Source organism: Felis catus, chromosome A3 (genome assembly GCF_018350175.1).
Source record: "Felis catus isolate Fca126 chromosome A3, F.catus_Fca126_mat1.0, whole genome shotgun sequence".
In the NCBI taxonomy this organism is placed as follows: domain Eukaryota; kingdom Metazoa; phylum Chordata; class Mammalia; order Carnivora; family Felidae; genus Felis; species Felis catus.
The window spans coordinates 42,974,577-43,000,022 of NC_058370.1; the positions used below are offsets into that span (position 1 = coordinate 42,974,577).

Sequence of the window (25,446 nt, forward strand, 5' to 3'; positions counted from 1 at the left end):
CCATTTGCGGTGGCCAAAATGATATACGAGTTTCACTGTCTAGGCCTGAACATGGTTGCCCCCTGACACCAGGGTATTGGGAAGATAGAGACTGAGGTTTGGAAAAGAGTGAATGCCCACAGGGAAGTAGAGGTGCTGGTCCCAGAATTAGAGACAGCCTGTGCTGAACAGAGGTAGACAATAGGTAACCCTTTATAGGGACAGTTGCCAGAGGCTCTTTCCATGGGATGTGAAGGACACACAAGCTCATGTTTTAGGAGTTAGTGCTCACTCATCATCAGGGAACTACAACTCAAAACTACAATGAGATATCACCTCACACCTGTCAGAATGGCTAAAACCAACAACGCAGGAAACAACAGGTGTTGGCGAGGGTACAAAGAAAGAAGAACCCTCTTATACTGTTGGTGGGAATGCAAACTGGTGCAGCCACTCTGGAGAACAATATGGAGGTTCTGCAAAAAGTTAAAAGTAGTACTACCTTATGATCCAGCAATTGCGCTACTGGGTATTTACCCAAAGGATACAAAAATACTGATTCGAAAGGAAATGCACACCCCAATGTTCATTATCAATAATAGCCAAATTATGGAAAGAGCCCAAATATCCATCGACTGATGAATGGATAAAGAAGATGTGGTGTTTATATACGATGGAATATTACTCAGCCATCAAAAAGAACGAAATCTTACCATTTGCAATGACACGGATATAGCTATGGTGTATTATGCTAAGCGAAGTCAGTCAGTCAGAGAAAGACAGATATGATTTCACTCATATGTGGGATTTAAGAAATGAAACAGGGGCACCTGGGTGGCTCAGTCGGTTGAGTGTCTGACTTCGGCTCAGGTCATGGTGTCATGGTTCGTGGGTTCAAGCTCCACGTTGGGCTCTGTGCTGACAGCTTGGAGACTTGCAGCCTGCTTCAGATTCTGTCTCCAGCTCTCTCTGCCCCTCCCCAGCTTGTGCTTCGCCTCTCTGTCTCTAAAATAAACAAACATTAAAAAAAAAAAAAGAAATGAAACAGATGAACATAGCAAGGGAAAAAAGAGGCAAACCAGAAAGCAATCTATAAAGAACAAACTGAGGGTTGCTGGAGGGGAGGTGGAAGGGGTGGATGAAATAGATGATGGAGATTAAGGAGACCCCTTGTAGTGATGAGCACTAGGTGTTGTATGGAAGTGATGAATCACTATGTTGTACACCTGCAACTAATATTACAGTGTATTTTAACTAGCTGGAATTTAAATAAAAACTTAAAAACAAACAAGAAGATAGTGCTTAGTGCAATAGAAATCCACTTGATCATATAACCATAGAGATCTGTGTAATGATAGGCTTGGGAAGTCGTGATGTAATACAACCCCATTGAATTGGCTGTCCTGCAGCAGTCCTTACTCTCTTCCAGACAGAGTACTGCACGTTTGACATTCAGTTAACTCATCTGATCTGCACAGCCATCTTGTGGTTGGGTGACATTCATTATGCTCACCTTACAGATGAGGAAATCGAGTCTTTGGTTCAGAAATCCTCTCAAGTCTCCCAGCTAGTAAGTGAAGGGGCAGATATTTGCACCCACTTATCTCTGACTCCCTATATTGGGCGTTTCTTCTGCCCATCTGCATTGCCTGGGGCTTCTGTCTCTCAGATCTGCTTTTGTCCATGTTGCTTCCTTTTCAGGCAGGCTCTCCATATGTGGTGGCAAAGAGGGCCGCCAACAGGCTTAGAGCCCATCAACTGAGCCATCCTCACAGAGAAAGCATTCATAGGTGCTCCAGCATGTAGTCTGAGAAGGTGAGGTGTGTCCATGGGCCAATCCCATGACACTGTGGTGAGCATGGTAGGCCCTGGAAAGTAATTCCTGAGTTGACGGTACAAAGTGGAGCCCTAGGTCTTGAGGCCATGAGCGTCCATCCAAAAAGGGAGGCAACCTTACAGTGTCTCCTCAGAACTTTAACGGCTAAGAGGGAGACAGCCCCGCAGGGTCAGACTTCATTGTCCAAGGAATATTACCACCCTTCTTTTTATTCTTTGTGAATGACTGGGAGGCAGAGGCAGACTGGTTCATTTGAAGAGAGAAGATGTAGCTTGGAAGAGCAGGGCAGAGGTATATAGAACCAGGAGTGGTATTTGACAAACAACATTCCCTTGGATCCTGATGGTGAAAAGTGTCTACTGTCCTCATTCCCTTCTGGTCCAACTCCATTGTCTCCCCACTGCAGGCCAAAGGCCTCTGTAGGGACAATCCTGAGATTATTCTAACCCTCATTCTCTTGCCTTCTCTTGGTGCTACAAGGCTGCAGTGTTTTGAGGCTGTAGGGATGGACCTTAATTTTTCCATAAATCTGCTTGGTTTAGGAATGATTTTTATTCTCCGTATCTTTGAGGCTTTGAGCACAAAGTAAAGCAGCATAATTTAAATAGTGTGTGTGTACTCTGAGCACATGAATTTAAGTTTTAAAGCAAAATTAGAAAATGAGGGCATTGAGCAGACGAAGCATATATGGTGACTAGGAGGGGAGAGAGGTTTTATCCATGCTAATTTCTCTATGTGGCCATTTGGTTTAGCTCAAAGCTTCCCAGCAGGCTGAGTAAAAAGAGAAATATGTTTACAAATTCTGTTTCTTCATCAAGGTAGAAATATACCAGATTTGAAAGGTATACTTTTTTCTTCACATTAAGAAAACATTCACCACGGGGGGCATTTGCTAGAACAAAATGTGGGTAGCAGCATTTTCAACAATGTTACTGCCTATGCAGATTTCTGTCCCATATCCCTTCAATAAAACGTGAGAGCAAAACATAAAGCTTAGGTAGTATTAACATCTCAGTTCCCAGGGTTCCTGGGTGGCTCAGTCGGTTAAGTGTCCTACTCTTGGTTTTGGCTCAGGTCATGATCTTACAGTCTGTGAGTTTGAGCCCCACTCAGACTCCATGCTGACAGTGCACAGCCTGCTTGGGCTGCCCCTCTCCTGCCGGGTCTCTCTCTCTATCTCTTGAAAATAAATAAATAAACTTAAAAAATTAAAAAAAAAAACCCTCAGTTCCCTAAAGTAGGCAGTGTCACATATGCCCAAATATAAAGCAAACACATGGGGCACCTGGGTGGCTCAGTTGGCTAAGCGGCTGACTTCGGCTTAGGTCATGATCTTGAGGTCTGTGAGTTCGAGCCCCGTGTCGGGCTCTGTGCTGACAGCTCAGAGCCTGGAGCCTGTTTCAGATTCTGTGTCTCCCTCTTTCTGACCCTCCCCCATTCATGCTCTGTCTCTCTCTGTCTCAAAAATAAATAAACGTTAAAAAAAAAAAAAAGCAAACACAAAAATAAGAAAATCTCTCATTTACTCAACAAGAAGACCCCTCCCCACCCCCGAATGGTTTTTTTGGCCATTTGAATATACGAACTCATAGGGATGTAGATAAAATAGTTTACTTACACCTTTTCATTTCATAATTTAATTATATACATTTAAAATCACATATTATGCAAAGTAATATATTTAGAAATATTACACTTTTCCATTTAGATTTCAAAGAAACTTTCGTATTCTAACTATATTCATGTATGGTCCACACCTGTGTCTCTATCACTGGGGTCACTCCCTGAGTCATCTTACTTGGGCTCCAGAGAATAATGAACTTCCCTTCCAGCTAATGGTTGTTGAGATGTTCACTTTTTGAATTCGTGTACAATGATGTCCCCACCAGAAATTGTATCCCAAGCTCCCAGTTCCAATTTGTATGACATTAGAGCAGTACCCTCCCCACCACCACCACTCCATTAATCTGATGGGGCACTTGTGATTGCCTCCTTACAAAGACTTATTGTATAGATTTTTAAAATGATCTTTAAAGGATGCCAAACATTTGCAACTAGGTCATTCCTTTGGGAATCATGATTAAATTCCATTGACCCTTTTACTCCTTATTTAAACAGGTAAGTGACTTTCTGAGCCTTTAAAACCAGACTTGGTTAAAGTCATTTCCTGCCAATGTATCCTCCCCAAACAGTACTTTGTGGTTCAAGATGGTGTCATTGAGAGAACACCTTGTAATATAAGACTCTTTCATGGGGCGGGACCATGTTAAGGCATCTGCGGTAGTATTGTCATAGGGTGGTCAAGTGATTGATCTGACCATAATGTAGCCCACCCTGAATCCCACCCAGGAGCTGCCCGGGGACTTAGAAGGAGTGCTCCTCTGGGAAACAGAGCCAACCATATTGTGCTAGGTGCAGGATGTTGAGCAGGCCACTGAAATTCTGGGGCCTTGGTTTTCTTAGAGTGAAATGAAGGTTTTAGGCTGGATCAGACAGAGGTTTGAAGGGGACCTAAGCGGGGGCGGGGGGGCATAGGGATGGCGCCACATATCCAGGGTAGGCTCTAGTGCCCTCCCCTCGTTCGAAAGTCAATAGAGTAATTCTGCTTTGATCTATTTTATATAAAGGGATTCCAGGTAAAATTTCCTTTGAAGTGAAGATCCCTTTTTTTAATTAAAAAAAAAAAAAAAAAAAAAGGAGTAGGCAGCTATTGAGGTCTGTCCGCTCTGAAGTTCTCTGACTTCAAAGCCGTCAGGGGTCATAGTTAAATCTTCCTATCGATGGCTAATGAGGATTTGATGTGCCTGGGGAAGGGGGACAGACACTGCCTGCTAGTTGGTGAGCATCAGCCATCTGGAAACATGGACATTAGACAACCCACTATAAAGTCCCATTTAGTTGAAATCCCATCATCCTAGAAAACCTGCTCATAACTATGAGAAAAAAGCAAATAACAGAGAAACAGTGGTTCTCAAACTTGGCAGTATATTGGACTTACCTGAGAGTTTTTACAAGTTCCAATGTCCGGCCCACGGCCTGTGCTGATTAAGTCCAATGGTAGAGGAGGGACCCAAGCATGGGTTGTGTCTCCCAGCATGAGCCTAATGTGTGGTAAAGTTTAAGAATACACGGCATTGGTACAGTCGCTGTGGAAAACTGTGCAGCGGTCCTCCAAAGATGAAACTTAGAATTAGCATATAATCCAGCGATTCCACTCAATCCAAGAGAATTGAAGGCAGGATCTTGAAGAGATATTTGCCCACCTATGTTGATAGCTGCATTATTCCCAGTAGCCAAAGGTAGAAGCAAGCCAAATGTCCACTGATGGGCGAGTGAATAAACAAGATGTGATGTATCCATACAGTGGAATATTATTCATTCTTAAAAAAGATGATGATTCTGGGGTGCCTGGGTGGCTCAGTCGGTTAAGCGTCCAACTCTTGGTTTCAGCTCAGGTCTTGATCTCAGGGTTCATGAGTTCAAGCCCCATGTCAGGCTCACGCTGCTGACAGTGTGGAGCCTACTTGGGATTCTCTCCCTCTTTCCCTTTACGCTCCCCCCACCACCCCCCCCACACACACCCTGCCTCTCTCTCTCTCTCTCTCAAAATAAATAAATGAACTTAAAGAAAAAGACTCTGACCCGTGCATGATACAACATGGTTGAACCTTGAAGACATCATGCTAAGTGAAATAAGCCAGCCACAAAAAGACAAACACTGATGATTCTACTTATATGAGCAATCTGGACTAGTCAGTTCTAAATTTGACTTAGTTTTCAGTTTTGCAAGATGAAAAGACTTCTGGAGGTTGGTTGCACAGCAGTGTGAATATACTCAACACCACCTAACTAGACACTTAAGAATAGTTAAGACATAAATTTCCTGCTATGTGTATTTTGCCACAATTCAATATAAAATGTAAAAAAGGTGGGGGGGGGGAATAGCATCATGTAATTCCCTGCCACTCAAAGCGTGATCTGTGGGCCCCCAGATTGGGCATCTTCTTGAGAGCTGGTTAGGAATGCAGCACCTCGGGTCACACCCCAGACCTGTTGCATCAGAACCCCCATTTTTAGACAAGACTTCCCCACCCCCGCCACAGGTGGTCTGTGTGCACATTAAACTTTGAGAAGCGCTACTTGTGATGGCCCGATCCTTTGACTAGTTTGAAAGACGTGGTGGACACGGGCCTTTGCTACCCAGTATCCACCGCCTCTCCCTACTTGTTCCAGAACCTGGCATTCTCTGAGCTGCCTTATTTATGTTCAGGGGGCTGACCTCATCCACACCTCCACACAGATCACTCCCCTGGCCAGTGACTGGCTTACAGGCAGACATGTTGTCTGGTTCTGGCCAATGAAACTAAGGCAAGTTCTACTGAAGAGGTTCTGGAGACACTTAAGAAGAAATGGTCTGTCCTTCCTTTGGAAGTTTCCATGTCAGGACAGGATCCACACAAATTCTGTATGCACCTTGGGACCTTGGACACTGCTAGTCTGGTTACTGACACGGCCACTAATGGACAAAATCCTGGGGTCCACTTCACCAATGGATTTCTGATTATGTGAGATTAGAAAAGTATTTCTTGGGGCTCCTGGGTGGCTCAGTCGGTTAAGCGTCTGACTTCAGCTCAGGTCACGATCTCGCGGTCCGTGAGTTCGAGCCCCACGTCGAGCCCCACGTCGGGCTCTGGGCTGACGGCTTGGAGCCTGGAGCCTGCTTCCGATTCTGTGTCTCCCTCTCTCTCTGCCCCTCCCCCGTTCATGCTCTGTCTCTCTTTCTGTCTCAAAAATAAATAAACGTTAAAAAAAAGAAAAGTATTTCTTGTTTAAGACCATTTGAGTCGAGTTTTCTATTACTTTTAGCCCAGGGTTTCTCATCCTTGAAACTATTGACATTTAGGGCTGGATAATTCTTTGTTGTGGGAGGTCTGTTGTGTGCATTACGGGACGTTCGGCGGTGCCCTGACTTCTACACATTAGATGGCAATAGCACTACCCTCTCCCTCAGCTTTGACACCCCAGAGTGTCTCCAGACGGATTGCCAAATGTTTGGGGTTTAGAGGGGGAAACAATTTGCACCCAGTTAAGAACCACTGTCGCACATAAAAACATCCTAATGAATGTGAGGGCCTTCTATTTAGTGGGTCCTCAGGAGGATCAAAATCGCTGCTGCCTATGCCCCAGAGTGTTTCAAGGATCAAAGTGAGATGAGGTGTGTGAGAAAAGCAAATACACACAAGGTGTTGCTAATCATTACCTGTCTTTGATGCTGCTGCTGCATTGATAGCAATGTTGTAGTTTCCATTTATTCTTTTAATGGGCAGAACTGTTTAACTTACCAGATGGCCAACGTGGATAGTGAATGGAATTTTCCCTGGGCAAACCTGGTGAGCCCCGCCAGAACTCTCTGGGGCTCTTCCTCCTGCTTAGAAACTCTGATCTCCTATAGCCCAGACCTGAGCTGGACCCCTGATCCCGACTCATCATCCAAGGATGGGGGCTGTAGAGCTCACCCTTTAATGCATTTGCACCGATTAAGAGAGATCTTCATATTGAGCTGCTGAAGAGATCGATGCCCTCCACATAATAGTGTATTCCCAGCTTACACATCTGTGTATTTGAGGCCCGCAGCGTCAGGGGCCCCTGGACAACCAGTCTTGGCTCCCGCTATCCTTCCTCGAACCCACCACACATCAAGGCCTCTGTCCTTAGGAGTCCCCTGGCTGTTACAATCAGTGCCTTCGGATTCATCGTTTCTTAGAGAATTTGTGTCTCTAAAGTGTCACAAATGTCTCCTGGAGCAGGAAGGCTTACAAGGGGAGCTGGACGTTAAATGTGGGGAACTGGGAGCATAAGAACAGGCAAGGGGACCAGTGCTGGAAGTGTTTGCAAACAGTGGATGGATCAGTCACTTAGGTCACTGAGCACTTACTGCATACCAGGCACTGGGGCTGGGACTGGGGTGGGCAGCAAAGGGCATTAGGAGGTAGCCGTGGCCCTCACAATCTACTGAGGACCATGTGGTGGACACTGGTATGCTCTCCTGACCTTGTCCCGTATCGTGGTAGGGGACGGCTACCCCCACTAACATGGCAGCTACCCCGATTTTGTGCCCCACCCCCACCCCTGCAGCCTATGTGCTTTGTAGGTCACTGACTTGCCTTCTGAACCAGAGGAATGACACACATCAGGGCTTGGCATGTGACAGTTTGGACTGGAGAAGGCATCCATTGGCAGCTTCGAGGGAAAAACAGTTTTCCTTTGGGGGAGGGGGTCGCATCTTGCAAAAGGGACACCAGGTCCGGCTACAGCCGATTATTTCCAAAAAGGAGTCAAGCTGAGGGCTGAGCCGACATATAAAGGAAAGCTGAGCCAAGAGATTTGCAGGGAACTCAAGCTGAAGGCTTGTGATCCACCTCTGGGCTTTTAGGTGGCATATGTTAATAAAACCTTCTTACTGTGCAAGCCAGTTTGAATTGGGTTTTTCTGTTACTTGAATTATGAACTGTCCAAACTGACCCAGAGTTTGGTACCAAGAAAGAGATACTACAATAACCAAACCTCAAAAGTGGCTCAGCCAAGAAGACATATTCTCACAGAGAGCAGCAGGGTGTCTCTACCCAGAACTAGAAAGACGGTGATTGCGGTTTAGCAAAATGGCTGCTTATTCCTGTTTTACCCTGTGATAGAGACCCTATGTGTAGGGAGATGTGACATTTGGAGATCTGGAGGGAAATACTCAGGATGTTGGCTACCTCTGGCAGTCTTTGTTAAGGTCCTAGAAGACTCCAATTTAGAAGGAAGGGTGCCCATTTGAAAATGGGGAGGGATAAAAACCCAGCTTTGCTGAGAGAGGGTCTTTCTGCCAGTGGCCTGCAATCCAAAGTGACTGGACTTCGATAAGCAAGCTCCACTGGGTCGGCAAAGCTAAAGTATCGAGCTAAAGTTAGAACACGGGCAGCAAGTAGGGTGACTTAACAAAAGATTGGGGCCCTGGAAAAGCAGTGCCCCCAGTTCTCAGGTCTCTATGGAGCATCTGATCTTAGATACATCTAGCTTGATGACAGGGACAACTTATTGTGAATATGCAGCTAGGATATATCTGGGGGGCAGGGAGCAGACTTGGGGTACCTTCACATCAGAGGTAAAGGAAGATGCCACGAATCTGAGGAGCAGGGCAGTGGGCAAGACACAGAGCCCAGTTGCCAGTTCAAGGATTCTGACCTGAAACAAAATCCAGCTTGAACTACTGGCCCATGGACTTGAATAGAAGAAACCCAGTAAATTCTTTAGGGTACTGACTTGCCAAAGCAAGTGGCCAACTAATGCCTGAAATTGCCCGTTCCTCAGGGCAATCCCCGAACCTGTACCCACAAGAAGTGTGTTGTTAAAGCAGTGATACTCCTCCAAAGACATCAACCCTATGCCCACTCAGATTTTAGCAAGGCAGATACACCTGAACCCAGAACTGGCGGCAACTATCTCTGCCAATTGAGGAACTTGCTTTACCATCATGGCAAGGAATTCCTCCAATATTTCCTCAATATTGTATATACTATAGGGCAATGACATCTGAATGTGTTTCCCATTGTCCCCTTCTTCAAATGGAGAATTGCCCTTCTGGAAAATTTTATTGCAGATACACTGGGTTTTTTTTTTTTTTCCTCCTAGCACTATGTTGATGGTAGTGAAGTTCAGAATTTAGTTTATAGGTTACCATCCCATGAGTTGTTACTTCCAGACATGATGGAGATTATGATGCATCTTCCAGAAAATACAAACTTGAATCTGAATCCAGTAACTAGATGAGTCATAGGGCTTCACCCTTTGAGGGAGGAGGTGAGTCTACGTTTGCCCAGTGTGGGTTTTTCTGATGACAATGTAAGGGAATGAGAATGTACCGATGTTGGGGCACCAAAGGGGTGGACTATAGTGGGATATTATGGTTACTATTTAACACTCATCCCCCCCCCCCTGGGTAATAATCCTAATTTATCCTAATAAATAATAAATAAATAAATTATCCTAATAATCCTAATATATCCTATTACCCTCTCTGGGTAATAATCTTAATTTTGTTCAGGTAAACTTTGCTTGATCTCACAGCTTGTATGGTTCAGAGAAAGCTAACTCCACTCCAAATCTAGGACTAGGGCATATGGCCAACACCACTAAGCTCATACTGGTGGCCCTGTGTAGACCTTCAAGACTGGATGGGCTCTGCTTGGAACTCCTCAGAGATACGTTCTCTCTGTTTCCTTTTTCTTCTGGGGTGGAGTGTTGAGGAATCTGAATCCTAAAGTAGCCATTTCACTTCTATGAGGGGAACCAATCAATACTGAAACCAAAACAGGGAGAAAAAGTTGAAAGAATCAGAGAAAATGGAGCTGTGGCCCCAATTGCACCATCCCTGTCCTTATCCTTGGGCTTTTGAGTTCTATAATATTTTCTTTAATATTTGATCCAGCTTAAGAGATTTCTGTTACTTGCCACCAAACAACCAACTATTACAGAGTGTGATAAAAGTGTTGGTGGTGGAGAAGGTAGGTTAATTAGCTAAGAGAAGCAATTTTTTTTTTCTTTAAGACAACTTTATTGAGATATCCTGGACTTATAGAAATTGTTTATAGTAAGGTGTACAGGGGTGTCTGGGTGTCTCAGTCTGTTAAGAGTCTGACTCTTGATCTCGGCTCAGGTCATGATCTCATGGTTCATGAGATTGAACCCCACGTCAGGCTCTGTGCTAACAGCGTGGAGCCTAGTTGAGATTCTTTCTCTCCCTCCCTCTCTGCCTCTCCCCTGCTTGCCACCCCCACTCTGCAAAATAAGTAAACATTAAAAAAAACACTCCAGGAAAAAGTTTTTTTAAAAGGTGTATAATTTGATCAATGTATATACATGGTGCAAAGATCACCACGATCAAGCTAAACAACTTTTCCATCAGTTCCATATAGGTGTCCTTCTCTGTGTGTGTGTGTATGGTGAGATTTAACTTAAGATCTATCCTCTTAGAAATTTGCAAGTATACAATACATTATCGGTAACCATTATTACCGTGCTGTATATTAGCTGCCCACAATTTATTCATCCCACATAACTAAACATTTGCACCTATGACCCACATATCCCCATTGCCCCAACTGCAACCCTAGTCTCAAAAAGCAATGTTCCTTTAAGCACTTAGGGAGGGACGAGGAGGAGAGGAGAACCTGTTGCAGTTCTTAGCATTAAACACGATCTTTTGGTGGAATTTGCTGAACTCATCCACAGCCATCATAACACATCTCTCATTCCATCCAGGTGGCAATGGATGTGATGAGGCCTTCAGTGCAGGGCACTGCCCCTGCTATCTGAAAGTCCCCAATAACTATTGGGTGCTGGAAGGAAGCCTGCCATCATCTGTTGTCCCCATCCCTCGGCAGGGCAGTCCCCCATTGTCCCCTCTCGCTGTGAGCAGCCGGCCACCTTCTAACTGTGTTCCTCCCACTGCTGTTACAGAAGATGAATCACATGTCTCCCAGGCTGAGAGCCTTCCTCTCTGAACCCATCGGAGAAAAGGATGTTGCCTGGGTGGACGGGATCAGCCATGAGCTTGCAATCAATTTGGTCACCAAAGGTTTCAACAAGGTAATTCATTGTTTTTCCTATTTCCCCAACTTCTCTCCCCAATGTCTCTTCCCCTAGTCCTGCCAGATGGCAGCTGCCACTCTGTATCCCTGCAAGGCGCCATCAGAGAGGAAAGCTGCCACTTGGCAGGGTGCCACAGTCTTCAGTGCTGCTGACCCCTCATGCTTGGGCAGCCTCGAGGGCCAGCAGATGATGGGCAAATTGAATGGCTTTGGCTCAGAGCAGCTGGGCCAGGCATGATTCACTGGGTGTTCCAACACCCAGAGGTCAACAGAAGTGAGCCGGCCGCCCGAGCCTGGGGCTGAGCTGTCAGGACGGATGATTTGGACACACTTCCATCTCCATGAAGAGACTCGCGGGGTCTCACTTGCCCCACCAGGGCACCACCCTGACAGCGGCAGGTGGAGTAACAGCAGACTGGGGGCTACACCAGAGTAAGATACGAACTTCCAAGATGTCGCTCACAACCCACGAATGGCCTCAAGGGCATCCAGTGGAATCTGAACATTCTTTTTCTATGTAATGATTTGGTTTTAGGGTGCTGGTAAAGCTGCTTGGAACTTTAGGGGAGAATAGGAGACAATCCCAAGAGAACCCAAAGAAAGTGAGCACAGGCAGAGGCAAATGGGAATTCACGCAGAACATTGCACACTCAGTGGAGAGATTTCACACACAGTTATTGCTGTTCGTTTCCTTCAGTTTTTTTTAATGTTTATTTATTTTTGAGAGAGACTGAGAGAGACAAGAATGTGAGCGTGGAGGGGCAGAGAGAGAGGGAGACACAGAATCCCGAGCAGGCTCCAGGCTCTGAGCTGTCAGCACAGAGCCTGACATGGGGCTCAAACTCACAGACCACAAGATCATGACCTGAGCCAAAATCAGACACTTAACCAACTGAGCCACCCGGGAGCCCCCATTCCCTTAGTTTTTAATGTCAGTCTGCACCACTACGCAGGAAGATGTTACAGAAACACCCAAAGAGGCTGGGAACTGTGGCGTGCACAATAATCAGCATGGTGTGCCTTCAGTGGGCAATGCACGGCTGCTCCCAGGGGGCATCTGAACTACTGGGCCTGTGGTTTTCTGGTTAACACCTTGCCTGCACCAGCTGCTAAATATTCTGAATATCTACCAATCTAACATCCAACAGGTGATATTGTTAGGAAGCTGGAGATCCGGGACTGAGGTAGATTTGATTCTTTCCTCCAGGATAAAAGATGGGACCAAGCAGGTAGTGAAGTAAGCAAGCCTGCTAGGGAGACAGTTTCCATGGAAAATTCCTCTTTAAAAGAAATGATTGTCGCTTTTTCTTTTCTATTGTGGTGTGCCTGCATTGATAGGAAGGGTTCAGCTCAGTGAATTTTTACATATATATATATGCTCATGGCCCCCCCTGCCCCAGATCCAGTGATTGGACACCTCCGGAATGCCATATGATTCCCTTGTGTCTCTCCCTGGCCTGTGTCATCCCCCCACTCTCAGAGGTAACCATTATTCCGGCTTCTAACACCTTCGATTTAATGTTTTTTGCTGTTGTTCGGACATACTCGGCATTTAAAAAAATATTTTTATTTACACATAGCAAATGTCACCTTTTTTAGTACACAGTTCCGCAAGGTTTGACAAATGCATGCAGTCATGAAGCCACTACCGCAGTCGAGACCTAGGACAATCCCATCACTCCCAAATGTCCCCCTGTGCTTTCATATCCCCCACCCTCAGCCCCTAGCAACCACTGATTTGTTTCCTATCCCTTTAGTTTTACCTTTTCCAGCCTGTGTTTCCAGCCTAACTGACCAGTTGGCATATTTAAGATAAACGAACGAATCGGGGCGCCTGGGTGTCTCAATCAGTTAAGCGTCTGACTCCGGCTCAGGTCGTGATCTCACGGTTTGTGAGTTTGAGCCCCGCTTCGGGCTCTGTGCTGACAGCTCGGAGCCTGGAGCTTGCTTCAGATTCCGTGTCTCCCTCTCTCTCTCTCTTTGCCCCTCCCCAACTCACGCTCTCTCTCTCTCTCAAAAATGAATAAATGTTTAAAAAAATTTAAACATTAAAAAAAAAGATAAGGGAATGAATGTATAATGGGAAATTTTCAGGCATCCTGAAACCTGTTACACAGATGAAGGGCTGTAGGGAAGAAGGAACTGTTTGGCTGTGTATGACCAGGCCCCTCTTGTGTTCACAACCTCCTGGTGAGCACGGAGATCAGCACGCTACTTCCAGGTCCTACTCATTCCCAGGGTCGCTGATTCCAAGCACTGACGCAGGGGATTTCGCCTTTCTCCTTTGCTTCGAGCCCCTCACTCACCCGCAAATGGGAGGAGGGCCTCTATGTCCACTTTACAGAGGAGAAGACAGAGGCTCCAGGGAGTTAATGCCTTGATCAGGGGCCCAAATGAGGGGGAGAATGGCCATGGATTGTATCGTCACAAACCACGCAGGAGGATCAGGGTCCAAGTGGCTACTGCAGCATGAAGGGGGCTTCCACTGGGATTTGGTGACGAGACACCAGGGCTGGAGCCTGGCTGGGTGTGCGAAAGGATCCACGAGACACTTTGTAGGTGAATAAGTGCTTCTGGGTAAGGACCGGTCGGTGGTTAGGGCCAGCAGTAAGAGCGTGGTCCAGGGAAGGGGTCTCAGATTTAGCAGATAAAAATGCAGGCTCCTATACATTTTTAAAGCTTTTCTTTTTAGGGCACTTCTGGGTTCACGCAAAATTGAGCAGAAGATGCAGAGATTTCCCACCTACCCCTGCCCCCACACGTGTATAGCCTCTCTCATTAGCCACACCGCCACCAGAGTGGTGCGTTTGTAACCGTTGCAGAAATGACACTGGCACGTCATAATCACCCAGGCTCCACAGTTTAAATTTTTTTTTTCAACGTTTATTTATTTTTGGGACAGAGAGAGACAGAGCATGAACGGGGGAGGGGCAGAGAGAGAGGGAGACACAGAATCGGAAACAGGCTCCAAGCTCTGAGCCATCAGCCCAGAGCCTGACGCGGGGCTCAAACTCACGGACCGCGAGATCGTGACCTGGCTGAAGTCGGACGCTTAACCGACTGCGCCACCCAGGCGCCCCCAGGCTCCACAGTTTATATTAAGGTTCACTTGCAGAGTTTCTCTGGGTTTGGACACATGCGTAATGACACATATATCCATCTATATAGTAACGTGCAGAGATGTGACTTCCTCTGAGCTCCTGGCTTTTTATACCCTGCCTGCAGGAGACCTTAGGGAGAGACACCTTTCTGGGCCTCACGCTAACGTTGGTCTTTGCTGGCCTCTGCTGGGGGGTGGCTGTCCCCTCCCTCAGCTACGGCATGACTTTTAACTAAAACTATTGATTCCTCTATGGATTCACCCAAATCTCTTCAGGACCTCGACAGTCAAAAATTTGGCCGCACCCTTCCTGGGTTATTTTGTGCCTGCCCTTTCCCGAGCCAGTCAGCTTTGGCAGATCTAGATCTCTGAGAATCTAGACCTCTGCTGTCTGATACCACTGGCCGCTGGCCATTTGTACCTTTTGAGCACCTGTCTGAATAAAGATGTGCTCTGCATGTAAAATACACGAGGTTGATTTTAAAGATTTAAGATTTTAAAGTACCCCCCCAAATGTAAAGGATCTCATCAATAATTTTTTATTGATTGCATGTTGAAATGATAATATTTTTGAAATAGAAAATAAAGCATATTATCAGAACTCATTTCACCTGTTTAGTCCCCCCCTTTTCCTGTGGCTACTAGAAAATTAAAAATTATATATGTGGCTGGCTCACATTAAATTTCTACTGGATAAGGGCACCTGGGTGGCTCAGCTGGTTGAGCATCTGACTCTTGACTTCGGCTCAGGTCATGATCTCACGGTTCATGGGTTCGAGCCCCCCATGGGGCTCTCCACTGATGGTGCAGAGCCTGCTCTCTCTTCTCCTCCCCCACTCTCTCTCACTTTCTGTCTCTCAAAATAAATACACGTTAAAAAAATAAATTTCTACTGGATAGTGCTGGTCTAGATTTAACAGTGAAAGGGCTGCAAAGGACAAAGGAATGACCAGGAAGGGGAAATACGTTGTGCATAAGGCGCTGAAGGCTTTCCATAGCCCAGCTCTAGCTCTGTCTTATATTCCCCACCCTCATCCACACCATACCCAAGCCAGACTGTCCATGAATCACAAACACATACAGGACCACCCGCTTTGCAGGCTTTTCTTGAAATGGACATTCACCTGCTTCAGGACCCAATTCACAACTGACCTTCTCTGGGAAGAAAGGCTTCCTTCTGCCCGCCCACCCCAGCCTAACGAGCTTGTGTGTCTGAACACTAGGACCCCTTGCTGTGACATTTGTACTGTTGACTATTTTTTGCACACATGGCCTGAGAACCCACACTCATTATGCTAGAGAAGCACAGCTTGCCTTTGGGGCTCTCCCACGTCTCCTCTATGTTCTATGATCATAGTTCTATGATCTTTGTACTCCTCCTCTCCCTATGAAAGCCCTGCCCAGGGGCAAGTGAATTTCCAGGCACTCAGTAAATCCAGGGACTTTGAGCAGTGCCCTTTGGGGCAGGTGCGTTACTGTGGGGACAACCCTGAAGTCATCCAACAGGGAGGAAGGACGTTTCCATCCCAGAGACTCTAGTTTGGTTCAATGCTCTTTGAAGACACTATAAAGTCATAGCCTTGAGACTAAATCTTCCTCCTGAAAGATACTTGGAAGGTCAGGAAGGGGTATATGTTCTGGGTGCCTGCTGCCTAAGGCTCTCCTAATAGCAGAACTTGTGTGTGATATTTGCTACATGTCAGCCACTGACTGGCCTCAGTGTGTGACATATATCTCATTTAATCATCAAAAAATCCTATAGGGTATACGATTTCACCTCCATTTTACCGATTGGGAAACGGAGGCACACAATAGCCACGTGACTGCTCCAAAGTCACTCAGGATGAGAAAGGTGAAATTTGAATCTGGGCAGACAGTCCCAGGGGTGGGGGGGCTGGTAATTCAGAGGACCCCACCACCAGACATCTGGGCCCTACAAGAAGTCGGTCACACAAGTTTGGGGTTACCTTGCATAGAGTTGCCAGAAAAAATGCAGGGACCCATTCAGTTAAATCTGAATGTCAGTTAAACAAATACTTTTTTAGTATAAGTATATGCCCAAAGGGCACCTGGGTGGCTTAGTCGGTTAAGGGTCTGACTCTTAATTTTGGCTCAGGCCATGATCTCATGGTTTCTTGAGTCTGAGCCCTGTGTCAGGCTCTCTGTTGGCAGCATGGAGGCTGCTTGAGATTCTCTTTCTCTCTCTCTCTCTCTCTCTCTCTCTCCCTCTCTACCCCTCCCCCACACACGCTGTCTCTGTCTCTCTCAAAATAAGTAAACTTAAAAAAGAAAAGAAAAAAGGATATCCCAGGGAGACATGCAGAAGAAAGAAGAAGGGGCAAGCCCTGCATTGGATCGAGCATTTGCACTAGAGGCAAGGAGTTTTAAGCCAGATACGACCGAGAGGTACTGGATTTTCAAGATTGTCAATGGCTACCAGTGGCCATGAAGGCTGAAGAGCCGGTGAGAGGAAAAGAGAGTTGTTGATCACACAACGAAGTCTTGTGGCCAAGTAAGAGCATTCGGTGTAGGCTCCAAGCAGTGGCAGCTCCCAGCAGAGGCGTCAGACAAGCCTGAGAATCAGAGAGGGCAAGATGGCGGACCTCTGTTGTCCACCTAAAACTAATGGGCGCCAACTTTGTTCAAGTTTTTAAAAAGTTAAGAAAGAAAGAAAGAAAGAAAGAAAGAAAGAAAGAAAGAAAAGGCCAGGTGTTACCGTGAAGACGAAAAGTTTTCATTGGCATTGACCAGGACCAGCCACCTAGTGCAAAATGAAGATACAAGGCCCCTCGTTCACATATACTGAGGACTTCAAGATGCAGCAGCAGAACACTAAACCAAGGGGGGCTCTGTCCGGGGTGGTGGGGGCACGCTGCCTGCTTGGTGTTGCTGTGTGTCTGTATCTCCCTCCCCACAGCCAGAAATTCGTGAGCTTTGGTCCAAGAGAGAGGCGAGAGATTTTCTTCTCCTTGGTGAAGGCCTCGCTTTCTGGAACCAGCAGAGAAACCGAGCAGGCTTTGGGCAGGGCCGTGATGGGGGCCCACGACTCCGGCTTCCCTTGGGAGCAGGGTGACGTGGGCTGACTTTCCCTCCCCACCACTGGAAGGTGGCAGGGTGAGAAGACAAGAGACAGGTTGCAACTTGGCTCCGGAGGCCACAGGAAGAGGCCCTTCTTCCTACGGCATTCCTGGACAATTTGCCTCTGGTCCTGCGTGCCACACATTCCCTGGCTTCCTGGCTGCTGAGGCCGGTGGGGATGTGGAGGCTCCAATCACCACCGGCTGATGACCAGCAGCGAGGCCTCCGAAATGGCAGAGCCTGCCACAGGTGCCCGGCCAGATTCTGTCAGTCGAGATGTGCAAGAATGGGGCTCGGGAAAACAGGGGTCAACTTCTCAGATTCTTGGTGATTCCATCTGGAGATTGAAACTGGGTTAAAACGTGCCAGGGGTCTGGAGCCCATTGAAGGTACCCAAGTGCCACTTGCTATTACCATCATTATTATTTATCATCACTAATGCTCCCTCTTCTTGGACAGAGCCAAGGCTCTCCTTGATTCTGTTATTCACTTCTGCGCCTCCCACATCCACTGAAGCTACTGGCTCAATGAACATTCAATAAATGTTCTTTTTTTTTTTAATGTTGAATTAAAAAACCTCTCCATAAAATCATCAGCGAAAGTACAAGGATACTGATAAAGTAAAACAAGATCGTTCTAAGCATCTATACGGCTTTTCTAAAAAGATGATGAAGGTAGCAGGTTAGCATGACCATGACATCCTGGCTGTTTTTTCAATCTTTTCAACAAATGGACCATGACTCAAAAGAAGAGACCCCAAGCTCCAAGGCTTGGGCACATTTTACAGCTGGGACTCAGCTACTATTTAATTTCTTAAAAAAAAAAAAAAATGCTCCCTTTGGTTAGGGTGAAGTTTGCTTTGTTTTATGTAACTGAAAGCAAACAGACACCAGCTGGTTTTCCTGGAGAGGACCCAGGACGGCAAGCGTGGACGCTGGTTCCCATTCACTCCAGGCTGGAGGGCCCCCAAACCAGCCTCGAGAGGCAGGCGTTTGCGTGACCTTAAATCTCCAGGCTTCACCATTTAGTGACTCAGTCAATCCTGGCCATGCAGTCTTGGGCACCACTTTCTCCATGGAGAGCTTGCTCCTTGTCAATAATCATGTGATAAAATTGTAAGAGAGAAGTGGAAGGCTGTGGGGCAGTAGTTAGAGAATGAGAGAATGCCATAGAGCTATCTGTCCCGGTGTACTTAATGTTAATTACATGTGTTTTTCATGCACACAGACTCTTCAGAAGGGAAAGGTGGGCAAGGTTTATGGAGTTTTATGTATTCTGTGCTCCCCCCACAGGGCCACATATTCCAGGACAAGCAAGGCATTAGCATTTTCCTAATGTTCTCGCTCTAGATCCACTTAATTCCATTTGCAAGGTGGGGGGGGGGCATGTTGTGTGCCTTCAGGTGATGTAGAAACTGAGGCTGGGTTCTTGGGGTCTTCACTACGGGTAAGTGAGTTGCCCAAGGTCACAGAGCTGGTTTGCAAGAACAAATTGGTACTAAGATGCCCCTCATCTGCCAACGCCACGGGCAATGATTCTTGATCCAGGGAGATTTTGTCCCCAAGGGAACACGTGGCAATGTGTGGAGATGGTTATGATTGTCACAGTCTGGAGGGATGGGAGAGCGCTACTGGCATCTGGTGGGTAGAGGCCAGAGACGCTGCTAAACTTCCTGCAATGCTCAAGACGGTCTCCGCTCCACCACGACAGCACAGAATTACCCACAATGTCAAGTGAAGAGAGTTAGAAACTCTGCAAGGTCAATAGAGAAAGTGATGGGGTGGGGAGCCTCTCTGACTCCTCTTTGCGTGTGCACACACGCGTGCGTGTGTGTGTGTTTGTGTGTGGGGGTGTTATAAAAAGAAATACTAGGGGTGCCTGGCTGGCACCAGTTGGTAGAGCCAGTGACTCTTGATCGTGGGGTTGTAAGTTTGAGCCCCACGTTGCATGTAGAGATTACTTAATATCTTTAGAGAGAGAGAGAGAGAGAGAAATACTAGATCAGAGGCCAGAAGGGAGCATTAGAAGTATGCTAAGCTCTTGCTACTCAAAATGTTGTCCCTGGACCAGCTCAGCTGGGAGCATGTTAGAAATGCAGACTCTTGGGGGGCCTGGGTGGCTCAGTCGGTTAAGCGTCTGACTTTGGCCCAGGTCACGATCTCAGTTTGTGAGTTCGAGCCCTGCGTCGGGCTCTGTGCTGACAGCTTGGAGCCTGGAGCCTGCTTCGGATTCTGTGTCTCCCTCTCTCTCTGCCCCTCCCCAGCTCATGCTCGCACTCTGTCTCTGTCAAAAATAAATAAACTTAAAAGAAATGCAGACTCTCAGGCCCCACTCCAGACTTAATTGAGTCAGAACCTCCCTTTTAACAACGTCCCAGGTGATTTATGGGCTCATTAAAGTTGAGAAAGGAAAGTTCTGGTTCACCCCAGGCTAGACAGCCCTCAATCCCATCCCAAGAGATGTGCATTTATCTTGGCCTCACACCTCACCAGGGGCCAGAATCCCCATCACCCCGGTCAGGGGTTCAGGGCCTGCCGTCATTCTCCCCAACATCTGACCTGTGCCCCTTTCTTTGATTTTCACACGATTCCTAGTGTTGGAGAAGAGCACATCTGGGCCGGCTTATTATAACCTTTCCCATTTTTCTCCATGCCTCCCCCGCTCCCCACAGGCCTACATCCTGCTGGGACAGTTCCTCCTGATGCACAAGAATGAAGCCGAGTTTCAGAAGTGGCTCATTTGCTGTTGCGGCGCCACCGAGTATGAGGCCCAGGAGAGTTCTAACTGTCTGAAGGAGTGGTGTTCCTGCTTCCTGTGAACACACGTCCCCTTGCTCTGATGCCTGGGTAAACGACATGTTCTGTACTGATACCCAGGCTTGGGGTCATTATTTTTTGTTCTTTTTTGTTAGTTTTTACTTTAGAGAGAGAGCGCAAGTAGGGGACAGGGGCAGAGGGAGAGAGAGAATCCTAAGCAGGCTCCCTGCTCAACGCAGAGCCTGATGCGGGGCTCGATCCCACGACCCTGGGATCATGACCTGAGCCAAAATTGAGAGTTGATGCTCAACCAGCTGAGCCACCCAGGCACCCTACTTTTGTTTTTAACTTTAAGGATACACAGTCATTATACCAAGCAGTACAAGAATGTATAAAAGAGAACAAACGAAAGACAAGTGATCCTCAAATTGACCACCTAAAAACAATTGTCATTCACCTTACATGAATATCATGCCAAATATTTCAGCATATGGATTATTTTAGAATAGGTTACTTTAAGTTTGAAGCCAGTGTATTGATTATCTATTGCCACATAGCAGAGGAACCCAAAGCATAGCAGCTTAAAACAAGCCATTTTATCTCACGCAGTTGTTTGGCTGGGTGTTTCTGTCTCTGGGTCTTCCATGAGGGTGAAAACTGTCAGCTGGGCTGCAGTCATCTGAGGGCTTGACTGGAGCTGGAGAATCCACTTCTAAGATGTTGTACTCATGTGGCTGTCAACTGGAGTCCTCAGTTGCTCTTTAAATAGGCCTCTCTATGGGGCTACTCATGGAGTGGCATCTAACTTCCTCCAAAGCAGCTGACCCAAGAGGGAGTAAGAGGGCAAGCAGGAAGTGCAATGCCTTTTATGACCTTGTCTCTGATTCACACTATGTCACTTCTGTCTTATTCTATTTTTAGAAGCAAGTCATTAAGTCCTCAAGAGAAGAGAATTAAACTGTCTTGAAACAGCAACTAATATGCAGACATATTTTTAAGAGCATTGTAGTCCGATTTCTGAGGTATAATTTATATTCAGGAAAACTTGCCCTTTTTAGGTGTGTAGTTCTGTGACTTTTGACAAATGCATTGTCCCCAAACCACTACCAGAATCAAGATGGAGAGCACTTTCATCACTCCAAAGAGTTCCCTGGTACCTCCCCATAGTCATCCCTGTGGCCCTCCCCAGCCCCTGCCAACAAATGATCTGGTTTTTGTCCTCATAGTTTTGACATTTCCAGAAAGCCAAATAAATGTAATCACATAATATGTACCTTTTGTGTGACTGGCTTCTTTCACTTGGAATAATTCAGTTGAGATGAACGCATTAAACAGGCCTTTTAAATTCAAGAAAATGTCGGCAGGTGGTATTGGAGCCTGGCCCCATATGCTGTTGGCATTCACTGTTCTAGTACGGTCCAGTAACTTCCTTCAGTAAGCACCTGAGTACCCTTTGCCAGAGGGTATCTCTAGCTGCAGGAGTAGGGTCTACCCATGCACAGGGCAGGGAGGGAGTGCCAGGGAGTTAACACCCACTCATGGGTGGAAGCGGCAGTTGCCCTTTGGATGGGACAGCTCTGAGGTGGTATCCTCCAGCTCCCCAGTGGGACTCAGCCAGTTGCTCACAGAGGCCCCCCGCCCTTTAACACCTCTGGCATTTGCTTTCTTTTCTTCCCTATATTGCTTTCCCACTCTACTGCCGGGGTTTCTTGGGATCACCCCTCATGAAATATTTAAATTTTAGTATCAGTCTTCTTCTGGAAGAACCCAACTTAAGACAAAAGTGCTAGAATTTAATTTCATTTGGACAGAAGAAAAAAATGGAACTGAAAGAATTTTTGAACCGCACTGCATTTTTTTCTTCATTACTAGACATCATCATTTCTACATCAATTTCTTCTGAGCATAAAGAATAATATGGGGGAAACAGTAACAGGGAGGTTAGTATCATTAAGTTTATTTTAAACTTTAATTTTCTATGTTAGATGGTGTGAATTCCCATTAAAAAAAGTAATAAAAGTAAAAAGAAATTAGCACTCTTATTTCTTCCCTCTCATTTTTAAAAATAGGTTTTAGTATTATTTTTAACTTGTCAAGGTCTATAGAATTTACATTCTTCCCATAAGCATAATCCCTGCAGTTGCTTAGTCTTAGTTGTATATTTAAGAGGTTATAAATCCTTGTTGGTATAATTATTTTAAGAATTATAACTTTTGGAGCACCTGGTTGGCTCAGTCAGTTAAGCATCCAACCCTTGACCTTGGCTCAGGTCGTGATATCACAGTTTGTAAGATTGATGACCGCATCATGTTCTGTGCTGACAGCCTGCTTGGGATTCTCTCTCTCCCTCTCTCTCTGTCCCTCCTCTGCTTGCTCTTTCTCTCTCTCTCTCTCTCTCTCTCTCAAAATAAAAATTTTTAAAAAAACTTTAAAAATCATAACTTTGTCACTCCTGAATTCTTTGTTCTGAAACATCTCTCTGTTGGTTGAGTTGGATGATTATATTAGTCAGAAGAGGTTAGATTATGCTGCTGTAACAAACAATCCCCCAAAACTCAGTGATTTAGTCAACAAATCTTGATTATTCTTTTAGGCTTCATATCCAGTATATGCCATCACAAGGGCTCTGTCTGTTATAATCACTGTGAGAGTTAGGTATATGGAGATTCTCTTTCAATACATGCTTCCATGAGTATCACAGCATTGGGAAGGTACCATGGTGGATTACACACTGTATTTCATATCCTCTACCCAGTGTGATCTATTCCACTTATGTTCACATTTCATTGGTCAAAACAAATCACATGGTCATACCTAACTCCAAAGGGTCATAGACTCTTCTGAACTCAGGAGCAGATTTGGTGACAGCACTAATCAAGACCACAGTCATCAGTTGGGTTCAATATTTTTTCCTGGGTGCCTCACAGGTGTTACATTTCCTAAGTTCATAATATGATTGGGATATTTCCACTGAGGTCCGTTTAGCTCTTTCTAGCTCTGCTTCTCTAGCTGTCCCCAAGAAGAGGTCAAGAAGAATTCCAGGTGAGCCAGCTGGCTGGCCCAAAGACTTAAACAACTCCATCTTGGAGTGCATGGGTGGTTCAGTTGGTTAAGTACCCAAGTCTTGATTTCAGCTCAGATCATGATCTTGGTTTGTGAGATTGAGTCCTGCACCAGGCTCTGCGCTGACATCATAGAGTCTGCTTGGGATTGTCTCTCTCCCTCTCTCTCTGCCCCTCCTCCCTCTCTCAAAAATAAATAAATAAACATTTAAATAAATAAATATCTTCCTCTTCTAAGACCTCAGGTTCTGACTATCCAGAGCCCTTCCCTTGCTCCCTCCTGCACAGCCCACCATTGGGTTAATTCTCTACTAAAATAGTCATGGGATTTAGAAGTCACTCATTTTCTAAGACAAGAGCTGGGTGGCTCTAGGGAAAGGAAAATGGGAAGTAGTCTTGTCCTTCATTCTATTTTCACACACTTCCCATATTGCTGAAATTTGTCCCTTTAATCAGGTTGATGTCTGGGATCATGTAGGAGGATTAGGGAGCTGAGAAACCTGAGGAGATGGTCTTCCAAGACTAAGCAGCCTCTACAAAGGGACTCTAGCACACATATTGAAATTCAGAGTAGTTGTTCTCTGTGTAATGTAACTGGAGGGACACTGAGGATGAACCCTGCTCCCCACAATTTTCTCTACAGCCATTCATTCCCTTGTGTTGATTTTAGTCTTTCTCACAGATAAAATTATTGCCTTCAATTCTTCACTTCTCTCTGCAATTTTCCACCTTTGTCAGATGATTTTACGGTCCCTCCCACTAGAGGCAAAGTAACTCCCAGACTCTTAGACTTGGCCATGTGACTTACTCTGGCCTATGGTATGAGTCTGGAATGACAGCATGCCAGTTCTGAGATTCACTGTGCATTTCCACGTGCTCTCGCATGCCTCTGTCAACACCAACAGAAGAGCTATCTCCTTGGATAACTGCTGCCTGAATCCTAGAATGAACCCCAGTGAAGCTGATCTGAGCCCAACTTGCATCAAGGACCTGAGGCCAGCCAGACCTGAAGCTTGATGCAAAGCTGCCCATCAGAACCCACCCTGGATCAGCCAACCCTCAGCCGACTCAAATGTGTGAGCAAAAATAAAGGATTGCTGTTCAAAGCCACTAATATTTGAGAAAGTTTGCTATGCAGAAGTATCTAACTGATACATTCCTTCCAGTCTAATGTGTCCTTACCCTGCCAAAGGGTGCTTTAGATAGAGTCCAGGGTGGGCAAAAGAATATTGCCTTTGAAGGCGGCCAGACATGGGTGCGAATTCCAGCTCTGCCAATCAGCACCTTATCCTGGGTGAGCTACTTGACCTCTCTGAGCCTTGGTTTCTTCATCTGTAAAATAAGGGCAGGAAGGTAATTACCTTGCTTCAAAGGCTGGATTAATTGAAATAGTGTAGGTTAGGTACATGGTTCCTAAGAGAAGCTCTGGCTCTGTTCTTAGGGTTCTCCTCTGAGCCTGATGTTCTGAGTGCTTGGTCGTTATGATACTTGGGACAGAATTCATAGCTATGAGGTGGGAGGGAGCCCAGCTACCAGCTTATCTAATTCTGTTCCAGTAGACAAGTACAGGACACTGTATACCATACACTCTTTAGGGACCACGCACTCTCTAATGAGTGGGTAAGAAAGGACAAATCAGATTATTTCAGATTTTGACTGCAATCTTATAGGGTCACATCAGCCCACTGATCCCCAAAGGCATGTTCAAGGACACTCAAGAGAGGTGGGCATGCATGTATGTCCTCAGCCACATCAAAGGCTCATCTTCTACTTGGCAGGACAGTTGTTCCAAAGATTTGGGAGAAGATTGGTACCTAAGAACATTTACCAATTATGATGGATTTGACCAGCATCTTAAACAGAAGCCAAACCACCTGCAAGGAAGAGGGGTCAGATATTGACTCTTGTCCCCAAATCTGTAGTCTGAGGGTATCTGTGAATCAATAAATGATTTCAGTTAGTATTTGCGAGCGTCTAAGGCTCTGAGCATGGTTAGGTGCTG

At 46.0% G+C, this 25,446-nt stretch overlaps 1 protein-coding gene across 5 annotated transcripts in view; it reads left to right on the top strand.

The window, feature by feature from the left end:
* Nucleotides 1–24,554, top strand: part of BANF2 (BANF family member 2) — a 50,306-nt gene extending 25,752 nt beyond the window's left edge. For 3 of the 5 annotated variants that reach the window (XM_045053909.1, XM_023251494.2, XM_045053908.1), the window contains 2 exons: nucleotides 11,318–11,446; nucleotides 20,298–20,497. In XM_045053909.1, coding sequence (XP_044909844.1) covers nucleotides 11,321–11,446; nucleotides 20,298–20,444 — 273 coding nt within the window. In that variant the 5' untranslated portion in view covers nucleotides 11,318–11,320 and the 3' untranslated portion in view covers nucleotides 20,445–20,497. Of the gene's footprint in view, nucleotides 1–11,317; nucleotides 11,447–20,297; nucleotides 20,498–21,303; nucleotides 21,652–24,349 lie in introns of those variants that run through there. The other 2 variants (XM_006929973.4, XM_045053907.1) reach the window with 2 other exon arrangements.
* Nucleotides 24,555–25,446: the final 892 nt, after the last annotated feature.